This window comes from Pyxicephalus adspersus, chromosome 1 (assembly GCF_032062135.1).
Source record: "Pyxicephalus adspersus chromosome 1, UCB_Pads_2.0, whole genome shotgun sequence".
NCBI lineage: Eukaryota > Metazoa > Chordata > Amphibia > Anura > Pyxicephalidae > Pyxicephalus > Pyxicephalus adspersus.
In genome coordinates, this window is record NC_092858.1 from 87,760,660 (window position 1) to 87,777,024 (window position 16,365).

The following is a 16,365-nucleotide window of genomic DNA, read 5'->3' on the forward strand; positions in this document are numbered from 1 at the left end:
AATAAACCTACCATGTTTCCCCGAAAATAAGACACTGTCTTATATTTTTTTGGGCTTCCAAAAACACACTAGGTCTTATTTTCAGGGTAGGTCTTATACTTTTTTTAATGAAAAAAAAACACTTACCATATTCATGTAGAACAATGTACATTTGAGAGTTTTATATGGTGTGAGTATTTTTTTTTTTTTTCTACTAGGTCTTATTTTCGGGGTAGGTCTTATATTAGGGCAGGTTGGGGGAAAATTGCTAGGTCTTATTTTCGGGGTAGGTCTTATTTTCGGGGAAACACTGTACCATTACAATTATAGACTGGTCCTTTCTTTGTTAGAGGGCAAACATACAAAATCAGCAGGGGATCAAATACTTTTTTCCCTCACTGTATGTTCCATACATCTGTAATCCTGGGCAGCCAATTGCACAGGTCTACAACATATTTATTACTTGAGATGAGACATGCTTTCACTAAACCAGCCAGCAATGGCCAGGCTCATCCATCTCAAACCTTCTATAGCACAAACTTCTATTCTAAGGGTTCGATACCCCCTGTATCCACTCTCATAAACAAAGCAATAGAAACTGGGTGGCCACTGCAGTAATTGCACAGTAAATTGATTGTCCGCCTAACCATAGCTTCAGTGTTTATTCTGTCACGGTGATGCGTTACAACAGTTCTAAAAAGAACTTATAAAACAAGCTGTTACCATCTAGTAAATGTGTTGCACAGTCTGCCTCGTTGCTCCTGTTTAGCATTGCATTGCTGTGTGACAAAACTAATAAAACGCCCCAAACGTGTTGTAACCTCAACAGGAGATAGGAGCACACTATTTTGGCACAAAAGAAAACCGTTTTATTTTTTTGTACTTGCCACAAATTTTATGAGGGAAGTAGTCAAAAAAGAGATACTGTATTAGCCAGTAATACATACAGGTATATCATGGAACAAAGAGCAAAACAAATGCTAACAATAATAAAATATGATTCATAGCTCAGATTGCTCATGCTTTAGTTACTGAAAGGTGTCAATATGACAGCTTTTTCTTGTCTTCTCACACTATTTATTCCTTTAGCACAGTAAATCATCCTTTTAGACTGCTACTTCCAAAGGAATACCATGAAACATGGGCCCTGCTGTTTTATTTGTCATAATACCTGAAGAAAGGTAATATTACACATCCAAGGACCGGTATTTTTCCATATCCTTTATTAGCTACTAATAAATATCAATTTGACAAATGTTTAAAAGAAACCAAAAACATACCAATAAAAAATATACTTTTTCAACAAAGGTAAAACTACATTTTCTTAATGGTATTTAGGGGAATAAGACAGTTTCCCCCCTACATTTGAAAAATGTTTTACTTTTTTCTTAATATACAAAAGTATTCAATATTTCCCCCCCCCCCCCTTTCAGGGGTTCTTGCCTTCTGGGATCTGTAATATAGGTATCCCCAGGAGGCCATAGTATTCTAACACAGGACCTTGCTCCGTTGGTGTCTCCCGGCGTCCTGCTGGTCCCCGCAGGTTCTGGGGACACGTCCTTCCACCTACATCTCCAGCCTGCGAATGCAGCGACAATCTCCGGTGTTTCGGTGGAAGGGAGGATCGGTGGGAAATTCAAATAATTTTGTATTGGAGTCAATATAAAACAGCTGTATTGAGTCCATTACAGGGAAATATTCATATAATATATATATATATATATATATATATATATATATATATATATATATATATATATATATATATATATTAAACATGCTACTGTACAGTTATATTACATATTTAAATATTTTTTAACAGATTTTTATGTTTTGTTATGTAAAGTTTACTAATAAATTTGTTAAATTTATTAAATATCGGTGAGTTATGCCTAGGAATTATAGCCTACAATGAAAAATACATTTCCACGCAAAAAAATTGTACCGCTTTTAGACCGCTAGGGAGATTATGAGATAGGGACTGTGGGTTTGCTCTTAAGTTGAACCTGTATGAATTGGATCATGAATTGGAACATGTTCATTACGGGCGGTTCATTACCTGCCCAGCACACAGTCACTTCCAATGCAAGGCTGTGCGGTGGGCAGGCAGTGAAATACCCCCCTCTGTCCCATCCAGCCTCCATCCAGTCAGAAGCAGTAGCTGCGGGGCAGGGGCATGGCAGGCAGGCAGCGAACTGCCCCCCCCCCCCCCCGCCCCATTAAGCCTACATCCTGCACACAAGCGAGCAGGGAGGCCCTGTTCGTATTTAGGAGACATACGTATGTCAGACATCCTTAACTAGGGGAATATATATATATATATATATATATATATATATATATATATATATATGGAACTAAAAGAACACAAAAAAGCAGGGGAAAAAAAAACATACAAAATGGCCTTGAAAAAATTATTGGCACCCTCATCTTAATACTTGGTAGCACACCCTTTGAAAGAAATAACTGATGTTATTTATGATGAGTCCCCAATCAAAGGTGCTGATCAAATCTCTAGAAATTAGGTTACTTACTTGCTGTGGCGTAGAAGATTCACCAAGAAAATTAGATGTCTCAGCTCTTTCTTGTTGAAAACTATTTGATGCTACATAACAATCATCATCATCATCATCGTCATCATTAATAAATTGCACACCTTTTTCAAAACAGCGCCGTTTTCGTGCCTGTAACATAGGTTAAAGATACTTTAAATGTCAGGAAGTAGAAAAATAAAAGGTAGCTTAAATGATAAAGTTTGCATTGTGAAGTTTGGAAATTATTTGCTGCGTAATGTATAAAGGTCCAAAGGTGAATGAATTTTTTTTTTTAATTGCTCTGCTGCTTTTTTAAAATATGTCATTTTTCAGTGTATGTGATCTGGGAATAAGTTCACCTAAACTTGCCTAAAGTTTATCTAAAGCAAATTTTTTTAGTTTTTAGATAAAGCAGGCAAAGTTTAAAACCCTTAAAAAAATGGAAATTTTCTTCCTATTCCATAAAAGAAACAGAAATGGAAGCAAATCACTAGAAAAAAAAGTTATTTCCCTCTTACACGGTTGTCAACTAAACTCATTTTCCCCATTGGAATTTTAAAGCAGTTTCAGTGCTTCCCTACTCAATCCAAAACCAGAACATACACTGAACAATAACTGGGTCTTCAGTAACCTGTGATGTAGGATACTCTCTGTTAATTTAAACATATTTTAAAATTGCTGTCCTCAGCCATATATTCATATCACTATGATTGACCTCATGAGGAAGTAACTTTTCATACTAAGATCAGCTTTCCTGATTCCTGAAGGAGTGCCATCAGAAACCTACACTTTTGTCACCAAAAGATAATATATGAAAAGAAAACACACACTGAACTTTTTTACATTTATACTTTGGTAACATGTATGGCATTTTGAAAAATTAAAAAAAAACTAAAAATACTAGGTAGACTATCAGTCATGCTGATTGAATCCCTTCAATAATTTTCACCATCCAGAATATATACACAAATCAAGAGTTCTGCCACTTTGTTCCAGGTCAAATAAAATAAGAAAAGGCATGACAACCAGGTACTTAGCACATTCACAGGTTTCCCAAAACAGCAGAATTATACATGCCTTGGAACAAGGCTATAAAGGCAGACAGGTTTGTCTAAAATAAAACAAATGGATGCTGCAAAATGATTACAGAAAAGAGAAGGAGAGAGGAATAGGCTTTCCAATGTACTACAATGTGTACCCAATCCTATTAAAAAGCTGTCATTCCACTGCAACTGTAATTTTTATATTTGATTGACAATTAGCAGAATAGCTGCTAAGGGAGTAACTGCTAACTACTAGACCGCTCTAATTCCACATTCATTGTCAGATAACAAGTCATTATTCTACCTGACATGTCTTTGTGAGCAGCAATAATGAAGCCATTTGTAATTGGTAACAGTAACATAACTTGATATAGAGGGTGCGTAATGACCTTACTAACTCACAGGGGATAAGGGAACTAAATAAATACTTATCTGTAGAGCAATCCAAAACTAGGATTTCATTACCTGCTGTTCAAGAGGCGATTGCCGGATGCGTTTCCTATCCATTTGAAAATCATTATCATCCTGATCTGAAGCAAAAGAAGCTTGCTTTTTTGCAGACAGCTTTGAAGCTAGAGTTGATTTACCTCTGCTAGTATCTAAGGGGGAAGGGTATAAAGAACAAAGTAAACATACAAATAAAAGTTATGTAGCCATATTTGACATATAGTTACACACATCATTCATTGAACATGTTACCAAACAAAATAAAACAATTATTTCTTAACAATTTAATGTAGATAAAAAGCCTAACCAAATTATATTTAGTATTTTCCCCCAAAATCTGGATTCTGGAGCTCAGCATATTATGTTAAATATATATAAATGCATGATGATAAAAAACAAAAAATACTCACGACTGGTTTCCCAATTGTAGACTAACATTTGCATAATGTACATTAAAAATTATTTGTCAAAATCATTATCTGTGCAGAAATGGAGCACTACCTTTTAAACTTGCATTAAACTAGTCATTTGAAGGATTACATTATTGAGGTGTATCTAAACACAAAAAGAGAAATTGCAATTTACCAGTCATCAGATGATGTGACTGCATTAGTTCTTTAAATTCTTGTACAACTGTAAATCATGCCAGTGACACACTTTGTATGCTAGGGTGATACTTAATAACTACCCTTTATATCTGGGGGAGCAACATTGTCAAGCTAGAACAAGAAGTATATAAGGATTAAATATTTGCCCTCTCCTCATCTTTCACAATTTAAGTGGTCACAGAGTTTAAATGAACAGGGCTCAGTCTTACAGTTTGTTTTTAGTCTAAAATAACATAAAAAAAATAGTAGAAAATTCTGTCCATTGCCAGCATATTGCAAAGTGAAATCCTAGACATTCAGCAATGTCTAAATATCTGTGAAGCATATTAAATGTAAACATAAAGTAGCCAAATAAAATGTAAAGCCGGTTACCTATGTTGGATGAAAATTCACTACAAGAGGGTCGAGCATTACTGAAGGCGGTAGATGTGGATGCCACACTGCTATTTGGAATCTTTGAATGACATGTACAGCCACATGGAACAGACTCTTCTTTTTTCCAGTCTTTCTTGCTTGTATCTTCATCTAGAGGCTTTCCTATAGCACAAAAATATAGAGACTTCTATGGACATCATAAATAATCATAAATAACGTGCAAACTATGCCTACCAAGAATAAAATATTGTATGAATCCTCTTTCCCTAGCTTCACAAACTATTTGAATCTGTGCAGATCAAATCTATATATCCACAAAGATTATTTTTGTCAAATGTACAAATTTATTACTGATCTTAATTTTCAACCTATTTTTGGTTTGAAAATTAAAAAGGTAGAAGCAAATCTCTAAATCAGCGTTTGATATTTTTTACATGGGATAATCCTTGAAATACCTTTCTTCAGGAGTCTTTAGGGAATTCCTGCTATATAATTACCATAGCTACATGTGTGTGATGGTAGTGGTAGTGGTAGTGTGGTTTGGTGTAAGAATGCTTCTTACTTTGCTGACCAGTGAGAAGAATGTCACCCTTACAGATAGCCAAAAAGATCATTGGTGTCAGTAGTAACTGTCCTGAGAGGTCCAAATTGCTCATGGCTCACAGAACCCCTAGTAACCTATGGAGGAACCCTGGGTTGAGAAACACTGGCCTAAATAGTAGTCATAGTCACAGTGATAACTAAATCCTGTTCCAACACTGACAGTAAAAATACACAGGAAAACAACTGACAAGCTGAACAACTGATAAGCAGAGCCAGAGGAAACAAACAATAATGTAAACCCTCTGAAGAGTTTTCTTCGTGCACTTTAGATAACCCCCTTTCCCATGACACAGACCTGGTTCTGAATATTATAATATACTGTTCAGAGTTAAGGCTAAAGATGTGTGATAAACAAAACTGAATACAACAGGTGGAATCTGCAGGATCACATATCAACAGTGACAAATATAGTACAAAGCCCCAATATATGCACAAAAAGGTGACATTCCTTTCTTTATATGGTGACTAAACAAGCTAAAGAAAGTGATCTCAGATGTTTACTCCTCTCAAGTTTTAGTATGTGTTATATCTGGTAAACTCAAAACATTGTACTATGAGACATTTGAGTCTTCCGCTCAGTGTATACCTGTGCTTGCTATTCCCAGAGCAGCTCTTAAACCTCACACCTGTAACCTCCTGGCAACCCACAAAAAGCCCAATAGTTTAAAGAAGCAAAACCATCAATCTTTGTTCTCTTCAGCACAATGCAGGGCAAATCCAGCATATTCTTCGGTTAGTCAGAGGCCAAACCATGCATACCTATGTCAATGCAATAAAAATAATGTAAAGAAGGCCTGCCAAAAGATTTCAGCCAAGTGCAGGTTAACAGAAACTTAAAGTGAGATTTTTAAAGAAGAACTCCCATTAGAGCGATTTACATTTAAACCAGTGGCCCCCAAAGTGTAGCCCATGTCATAGGAGCCCATTTCATGTAGCACATGTCATAATAAATAGGATCTGATTTAATAAACAAAAATATTTAGTGTATTATTTTTAATAAACAAAATCGATAAAATGGGTGCGGAACTGCTGCTGTAAATAGCTATTATAATAAAAATAATTTTATCATATGATGAGAACATGATTAGAAACTTTGATGAATACATGATCTGGGAGTCTGGTTAGGAACCTAGAGAGGTATATTACAATATAATATAGATGTTAACAAATAGCTGGTCAAATTTTTGGTATTTGGTTTGAACAAGTAGATGATGGTCACAGGCTGTAGATGAGTGCATCAGTATTCAGAGAAGGTTCCCGATATAATTAGAAGATGATAAAGTTATCGCATATGATAGTAATTGACCTTAATTATGACATATATGTCTATATATTATTTTCCATGAATAATAAAAGATTGGTATATGCTTAAAAGAAAAAAATTGAGATATTTGTTAACATAGTTTTTGTGCTAAGATACTATGATTCTAGGAATACATGTTTTATGAATATTTTTGCTACATAGGGGCTTCATATGAGGAGAAGACACCTCTTGATCCATTGACCCATCCTTACATATGATGTATGTGCAGTAGCCACTTGGAAGGTGTTGTGAGAGACATCAATACAAATACTTTTAAAATATTGTACAACAAATTTGGATTGCCTAATCCAATGCTCTTCAGTATGGGCTGTGACTATGAAACCAAATACTAAAATTCTGATATTCTTAGGTAAAAATGACAACTGTAAATTTAACATTGTTACATTGTGATCAGCTGCTCCTACTGTTCTTGAGAAAGCAGCTTCTTGGGCTGTAAAATGGTGAGAAAATTATGGGTTTTGGGATGTAAAAAGTGTATTATGGTCTTGATAATAATTGGAAACATTGTAAATGATTGAGCAGAGACCTGGGGATCATTGTTCTGAAGATATTATTGGAATCAATGAGTAGTATTGAAGAGAAAACATGTTATGTCAAAAATATGTTTAACATGTATATTTTATTATTTGTAAAAAAATTATATGGATCTGAAAACCCCTATTTTTGTAAAAATTGAATAATAGGATGTTATTTACACTATCAAGGCTTTTTCTCCATATTTTATATTGCAGGCGCTCTCTCTGCTCTGGGGTGATTGGTTATAACAACAACAGACTGAAGACGGTATCCAGACAATTCATTAACCAACTGGAAATTCTTTAGACTGAGAAAGTTGTCATTTCAAGAGCTTATTGACATCCTGTGAATACTAAAGTCAAAAGAAATTGTGAGTAAAATTGCAGTTTTTGGTGGAAGTCATGTTTTCTTTCTAATCCGGTACATTTTGCAATGAATGAATACAGTGGAGTGCTGCTGACATTACCTCTTTGGTTTTTGTGCCTTGTGATTGGCAAAATACCGTCTTATGGGAACAAGGGAGGATTTCATATTCCTGTTTAAATTTTGACATGCTGGCTTGGTGCTTACACAGGAGACACCAGTCCATTCCTTGAACCCCCGCAACTAACTATACAAGTGAAAGCACACCCTGCCTGGGCCAAACACAAGTTTGTTTTAAAGGACAACTGTACTTCGCAAATGCAGAAAAGCAGAAATACATTATCATTGATCCAGCAATCTTTATTGTGCGGATCTTCCAAAGCCACACAGCCTTGCTTTAGAAAGCATCCACACAGGGTCCACTCCTGCACAAGTGCATCTCTATCCTGTTTATTCCTATAGAAGCTATAGAGCCATACTTTACACAATCACTCGGGGTCACCATGAATATGTCTCCCAATGAAAGCCTATATTGAAATATGAGGCTAATTGATTGCAAATGGGTTACAAAAGAGAAACTTGGATGTTTTTGCTTACTTTTTATTTGCTACAGTAATGGGTGGAAACACCCTATGTTGGCAGCATGCTGAAGTACAAGACCTCTGCACCACACAGATCCCAGTGATCCAGGTCTCCAGCAATCCTACACAACCCTCTTCATGATCTTTGGTGCCTGCAGCAGTGTGCAGGGGATGTCTGGAACCAAAGGGGACCAGGGCAGTTGAACTCTGTTGAGGAGAGGCCTGGCTGTCCAGCATGCTACTAGGAAAGAAGCTTAAATCCCCAGCTTCAGCAAATAAAAAGTATACAAATAAAAAACAATGACCATATATATTACTGTGTATACAACTTGAATTACAGTACTAAAATCATTTTTCATTTAACTGGGCTTTCAAGGATTTGATTGACTTTGTTAGTGCTTTTTTAATCTTATTTTATACTGAGCATTTCAGTCCTACTCCTTCCTTAAGAGCAAATGTTTCTTTCATAATATGTCTGTTTAATAACGGTTTAGGTTTCTAAACTGTTGTGCCTCATAAATGGCATCCACATGTAATGGCTCCACTCACATCATTCGGGACTCTCATATTTTTGGTGTCAGTGTTTGTTCACTGGTCAGCAGAGGCTTCATACATTAATGTTTATTGATCCATACTTCAGCTCAAGCTAGAGATGGGCAATTTAGGAAGAAAAATCCAGGTAAGTTTAAAAACAGAGCATTAAACTATAGCAATGTTATACTTATATTGGCATTCCATTAAATATTCACCATGTAGTCCTCATCTATTTTTTTATACATGTTTTGTGCTTATATGTGTATCCTTTATATAGGATCGATATAGAATAAATAACAGACACAATGTATAGAATTTTATGTTATATATCTATATATATATATATACATACATACACACACACATAAATCATTACAAACACAACCCTCCCCCCATACCTTCCCAATCGCACTTTTATTTATTGCCCGTGATAGTTTGTTTTTCTGTCTTTCTTGCCCTCAATGGTAAAAACCCGCAGCAATTGACACCAATGAAGCTGCAAGTGTGAGATTTTTTTCACCAGAATTCAGCATGTTTATGACCCCAATGTTAACCCCAATACTGTTTATTTTATTTTTTTTTTGTGTTCTTGGTTGAAGCTACTATATCTTAGTGTAAATATAAAAATATTTTGTAACGACATACAGAAATACACAACAAACATTTTACCATTATAAATAAAACAATTTCAGGATTTTAATATATTAATGGGACAAAAATTTTCATTGAAATTTGTCACTGTACTTTCTATACAATACAAATGATAGCTACAACTTAACTAGCCAAGGGCATGCAGATAATGTATTTTAAAAACCTAAATAATCTTTTACACCAATATGTACATATGTATGAATCAAAACACATGTATGAATTAAAACATATATATATATATATATATATATATATATATACACACACACACACATATATATATATATATAAAAAATCCAATATCTGCAATAGTGTCCATTGATGAAATTTGGTAAAAGGTAAAATTAAAATAAACTTACAGAAATTTTTAATCAAATGTCCCCCCTTTACCGTTAGAATTTCGTCCCAAAAGGGACATTTATGAGGGATATTTATATATTATTCCTCTGTCAATTTGATCTACATTTGTCTGAATTTTCCTATTGTGACTGCACTTTAGATAATGGTCCACTAGGTGGCAGAACAAGACATGGTTTAATTTGCACTGAAAGGAGAAATGTAGAGAGATTTGAACAGCAGCCAGCGAACATTTAACTGAATTGACAAGGGAATAATTTACAAATGAGAACCCCGTGAGAATGTAATGGTTGCCGTTAATGATCTTTCATTTGGAAATGCTCATTTCTTGGCTTTCATGTTGATGCTTTGGCTTTATTACTGTCTAAGTAGCTAATCCTGTACAGAAAAGTTATGTCAGTCACTTTGTTTTACCAGTCACAGATTCATAATTTTACAGTTCGTTCTATAGGCTCCATATGTAGCGTGATGGTATATAAGGGCTCATTTAATGTAAGTGGATAGAACTTCTCAAAAACACAGTTTAACACAGGAAACTTTAAGGGCATATAGGTTACATACATACACATAGGTTGGGATGTAAATGAACCCCAATTCTTGTTGGGGTCCTTGCTTAAAACTTTTAGAGGAAAAAAATAAGTTTATTTGTCCACAGGACTCACTTATATCCAGCCTTTCATGGTTTGAGTGTGGTAAGGGGAATAAAGAGAACAATAAATAAATAGACTGCTTATGAAGTTGTATTCATGTTGTTGGGATGTGTTAAGTATATCATACTGAAATTTAAGTTATGGCAGCCTATTTATGTCAATGAGCTGCCTAATGCTAAAAAATACTACAATATTGGTATTTAAGGTAGCACAGAACAACACGTGAAATGCTGCAACAGATACATTGTCAAGGTGATCTGCGGTGCCATAATGAATGAATAGAACTGTAATGGACTAGCATTAACAGTAAAGTCTGCATTGTTGCAGTGCAATGGTATGAATCCAGCCTAAGTAATAAGATGGTATATTGCCATAGAAACATTTATACATTGGAGTCAGAGTTACCATTCTAAAATGTGTCAGGAAAATGTATTTTATTGTGGAGTTGCAACCTCTCCTCTGGAATCCAGGTAATTTGCAACAGCTTACATATGTACAAATGAACATATAAATGTTAAGTAGTTTACTGAGTACATTTACAAAAAAATGGTCCAGTAAATATTCGTACCCAAAGGAGAGCTATATTACTCACCATACTGAGCCTGTTGCCACGCAAGAGCAGAACAAAGTAACGCTAAACTTTTCCCACTTCCAGTAGGACTTTCCAGCAAACAGTGTTGTCTGCAGTTCAATCCTCTTACAATCTGAGTAAACAAAAGAAAATGCTGTATTAATGAACAAAATACATCCACTATTGCACTGCAATAGAAATACAAATAATTGATATTTTTTGCTAAAACTGCCTGTGTCAAACACACTGAACATGACTTCACTGTTCAGTGTTTACTCGGTTAGACTTTGTAAACTTTATGAGGTGCTGCTGCCTTTATGAGGTGCTGCTGCCATCTTGTGGCCTGGATTCATTTTACATGCATGTTTTGTAGTGTGCAAGCATTCCATAGTTCTATAGACAGAAATCTACATTGTATTCTGGTTTTAGACTTGATGCATCCATTATCAGTTTGTTTTGGGCACAGATTTTTCAGGTGTGATCATCTGATGTAGCTAACTGACAGCAAAATGTATTTATTGAATGAATTTTTGATAGGATAGCAGTTTTTTACAACATTATCATCATAACAGAATTTATCACAGCCATAATGTATTCTTCATTGCCATTATAGCATAAATTGCATTAGAGGTTTAAGGCAAGTGTTTAGGTTAGGGGTGAATAGATATACAGGTAGCCCCTGGGTTACATAAGAGATAGGGACTGTAAGTTTGTTCTTAAGTTGAATTTGTATGTAAGTTGGAACAGGTACATTATTTTAATAAATGCAATTAGGACAGATGTTTGTCTCAACATAATATTAGGCAGCATGGTGCCAGTTACTGTATAAAATCCTCACTGTAAGTTAATCACAAACAAAGCAAAAAAAATCTTTATAGAGCCTAGACATTCATTAACTTCTGGAGCAAGCTGTGCTTTGATATGCACAAAGAAGCAACTGCAGAGTTTGTCTGGGTCAATAAGAGTTACAAGAGGCTGCAGAAAGAGATCACCACCCTAAGATCACTCACAACCTCCGCTGTGTTTAGCAAAAGATTTCTTCTGCAAGTCATGCAAACCACCCCTCCCCCCATAAGCGTCCGTCCTGCACAGGAGTGAGCAGGGAAGCCCCGAGTTGTCCGTATGTGGGATCCAGGCACTACCTGTATAAGTACATTTAATTGTATGATTAGGAGGGTGTGTAAATGCAACTACTTGCTTGCCTAGGGTTCAGGAAATCTATACATGCAGTGAACACAAGTTCACTTTTCTCATTTAAAATATATTTAAACATTTTTCTTTAAAATGTCTTTTTTAAGACATTATTTTTCTTAATTATACCTGTTCAACTGGGAAACTGTCTATTTTTTTTTTTTTTTACTGTAAGCCGAAAGCCTGTAAGATATACAGAAACTGAAAACAGGACTCAATAACAGATTTGCAATTCGGCCCTTAAATGTATCAGGTAAAAACCTTTGTCCAGAGAGGAGAAAACCCAGCCATGCACCACTGGGTCACAGAGGACTTGGAGGTGAGGAAAGATTCCAACATCAAAAGAAAGAAAAACTCTAAGCTTTAGAATTCATCCCCAACCGTAGTTGCATTGCATTTGGTCATGGTGTCATTAGTAAAAAGTGAGATGGGACAAACAAGAAAGCCCTCTCCCCCAACTCCCCACTAGATTGGAATCAGAAATGTTGCTGAAGCATTGTAGTAAGGCAAAAACCATAGAGGCTCTGGTTAGGTGACAAGACCTCAAGTACTCAGGTGGCTGGAGGTGACCATAAACACAGTATAAATGAATTTTGCAACCAAGAGCTAGAGTGGGCTTCCTCGTCATTAGTGAGCAGAAAGAAAGCATGAAACTCCACCCAACAGATTACACCATTGGCTTAATAAAACTTGCGAGATCCTGGTAATCAGCACAACCAGCCTACACACTAAGTGAGCAAGCATTGCACATTCTTTGACTGAAAAGTGCTCCACAGCTAACACAGCTAACCAGAACTGAATCTGTAATTGTGAATCTGAATCTGAATGACCCTAAATTACTTCCAGGATAGCCCCAAAATGTCGAGTCCACTGGCTTCTAAGTGCGCTATGGTTCAAAAGCCAAGCTTAGGACGACTATGGTAGGATAGCTATAAACTGGATTGGAAACCTACAACAGGGCTGTAAGACTTGTTGAAAAAAAAAATTATTAGAAATGAGAAAACTTAAAAAAATAGTAAAATATTAGGTTAGTCTTTACAACAGCAGATCATAAGAAAAAATGTCCATCCTCCTAGAACACTAGTAAAAAACTCTGAAATGCTGGTAGTAGAAGGGGATATCCTGGACTGGTCTGTAGGTACATTACTTCTATGTCCTTCAATGGTGGAGCAAGAATTAATATTTTTGCATAGTATTGTCAGTAATAAATGCATTACAAACAAGCCAGACAGACAAGGCAGGGTTTTATGCAATCTTAGCAGACTGGTAGATTATGACTGTGAGAAAGTCTGTAAAACACAACACAAGTAAAACAACTAAAAAGAAACAGTTAAAAGACAGTAAACTCTACAGTAAATGTGACTTACAGAATTCATCATGGCAAGCTGGGATGGATAAGCCTTGCATGGGAACAGAATTTTCACCCCACCAATTGTATATTCAGAACGTGCAGAAGACATTTTTCTATAAAAGAACAGAAAATGTGTACACATAGCTGTATTATTTTTATGTAAAAAGTAATAAAAATGTAATAACACAATACTGTGTCTATGCACTGTGAGGTGGTATTGAGCAGTGTTCAAACCTCTAGAGCAGTAAGTATGATTATCTGTAATGGTGTTTAACTCAATGGGTACAATTTATAAAGCAGTGAATCTAATATTTATTGGTAGAGAATCAATTACTGCCATTGAAACACATGGACTTGGAAGATTCTCTGGTCAGGGAACATCTGATTAACTGTTTTTTAAACAAAGCCCAATGTGTAAGAGATAAAAAAATGTAAAAACCTTTTATATGTCCCAGCTCCCTCCAGTCCAGAAGACCAATACTACCCAACTCCAAGATGCCGTGCAAGGGGAACATAACATGATGTGCCCAAACTAGCGGTGCTTACTAATCCCTATCACTATATAGAACTCTCAGCTTCAAGAATTAGTTTTGTTTGTTTTGTTTATAATAATAGTTTATCAGTAAAGTACAACTAGAGGCTACATACACACATACAATAATTATTGTTGGAAACTCGTTCGCTATCTATTGTGTTTAGTCATTCAGTTATCGTGGACTGTTCTGCTGTATACTTTCTCCGGTTCATGTCACTTCCTGCATCGTTCAAACCATTGTATCTAGTGTGTATACATTATTGGTGGATTATATTTGAATGATCATATCAATTCAGCATGTACAGAATTGTGCACTATACGAATGCTCAAAATAATCGCTGATCGGTTGTTAATCATTCATTTTCCAACAATAATTATTGCACATGTATACGTAGCCTAAGGGCTTCTGTGGAAAAGTCTAACAAGTACCAGATCCAGTTACTATGTTATTTATAAAACATAAACACAAAACGTATTTACTTCCTCTGAATGGCCCATTGGTCCTCCTGTACTTGAGTCTCACGTTTCCCCTCCCAAACACTGCAGATCACAGTGTGATGAATTAGCAGCAGAGCTGTCAATCCAGCACACAGCAGGCAGGACTGGGTATGGTAGGGTGATAACAAGCTAGATGTAGCTGTGACAATGCTGATATTTGCAACCCCTCTGACCTCTTTCATCCCACTGTAGTCTAAGCCGATGAAGTGTACATGAGAGTGACAACATTACTCTGAATTCAGGAGAAGTGCAGCCTGGTTGCCACACATTAGGACGCTGGCAGGCTTCTTAGGTATTTATGGGATGTTACAGTAACACTAAAGCTAAGTACACACATTAGCCTTTCATGAAAGATCCTTTCCAACAACAAAAGACTGAGTGTTGCACATACAGCACCGTTCTGCTCTATGTGAAGGGGGAGAATGACAGAGTCGGACCCTGATCTTTCCCTTTCATTTCCATTTTGATGTTTTGTCATTTTAGGATCCGCCAGGACGGATATATGAATGACATTGGATGAGCGTTGTACAAACTTAAGATTCTCGGCCGATATCAACCCTGAGCTGATTATGGGACTAGAATCATCTGCCATTTGTACGTACACACATGCAATAATTGTTGTTGAAAACGAACGATTAACAACCGATCGCCTGAAAAAACTGCACAACTGGCCAACAATGCCGATTAACAAGGAATGTTGCTGGGAACAAACGACCGTCCCAGTGGATCTTTATTGTGTTACGATCGTTCACTATCTATTGTGTGTACTGTTCAGTGAGCACGGATTGTTCTGTGATACACTTTCTCTGGTACACGTCACTTCTTGCATTGTTCAAAGGATCGTATCTAGTCTGTACATTATTGGTGGACTATATTTGAAGGATCCTATCGTTACAGCATGTACAGAATTGTGCACAATACGATCCTTCAAAATATTCGGAAATAATCATTGATCTGTCGTTAATTGTTCGTTTTCTAATGGTAATTATTGCACGTGTGTACTTAGCCTAAGACACAACTGTAAGCATATACACGTATAATTTATTGCTTCATTGAGATGCAGATGGATTCCTTATTTCTAATATTTACACCCCACATATCCAGGGTCAGGTGATCTCTGTGCCATTGATGTGTCAATATGCCAAATACCCTCTTAGAAAGAAGGTTTTGTATTCCTAGGAGCCTGGCAATAAATTAATAATGGTGAATGGAGTGAAAGAAATCCATTATTAGTAAAATAATTTACTGAGACTATGGACTTTGTGCAGCGCTCTGTAATATGATGGCGCTATATACATACTGTGTAATAATAATAATAATAAAAGTGGCATGGATTCTGAATGACTGAGCATTTATCCCAAGAGCTTACCATTCGTTTCCAATTACATTACAGAGACAGGATGACATCTGTATACTAAATACCACAATGTGTATGGGATGTTTCCATAATACCACAATGTGTATGGGATGTGACTGTGTCACGTGTTGCAGTGTCCGGTGACTGTAGTGTACTGTGTATATATTGAATATAATGCGGTGTCCCAGGTAACCCCGTGGTGCTCCCCCCATACATTACCCCCACTGCTGGTATATCGCCGATAGCGGCAAGTTCCCATCAAGTTGAAGGCCCTGGAAGTGGCGGCAACCAGAGAAC

At 36.2% G+C, this 16,365-nt stretch overlaps 1 protein-coding gene across 3 annotated transcripts in view; it reads right to left on the reverse strand.

The window, feature by feature from the left end:
- BRIP1 (BRCA1 interacting DNA helicase 1) overlaps positions 1 to 16,365 on the reverse strand; it is a 128,954-nt gene extending 112,589 nt beyond the window's left edge. For all 3 annotated transcript variants that reach the window (XM_072417211.1, XM_072417202.1, XM_072417219.1), the window contains exons 1-6: positions 16,288 to 16,365; positions 13,695 to 13,791; positions 11,158 to 11,269; positions 4,984 to 5,148; positions 4,022 to 4,155; positions 2,514 to 2,663 (exon numbers count right to left, since the gene is read on the reverse strand). In XM_072417211.1, coding sequence (XP_072273312.1) covers positions 2,514 to 2,663; positions 4,022 to 4,155; positions 4,984 to 5,148; positions 11,158 to 11,269; positions 13,695 to 13,787 — 654 coding nt within the window. In that variant the 5' untranslated portion in view covers positions 13,788 to 13,791; positions 16,288 to 16,365. The remainder of the gene's footprint in view (positions 1 to 2,513; positions 2,664 to 4,021; positions 4,156 to 4,983; positions 5,149 to 11,157; positions 11,270 to 13,694; positions 13,792 to 16,287) is intronic.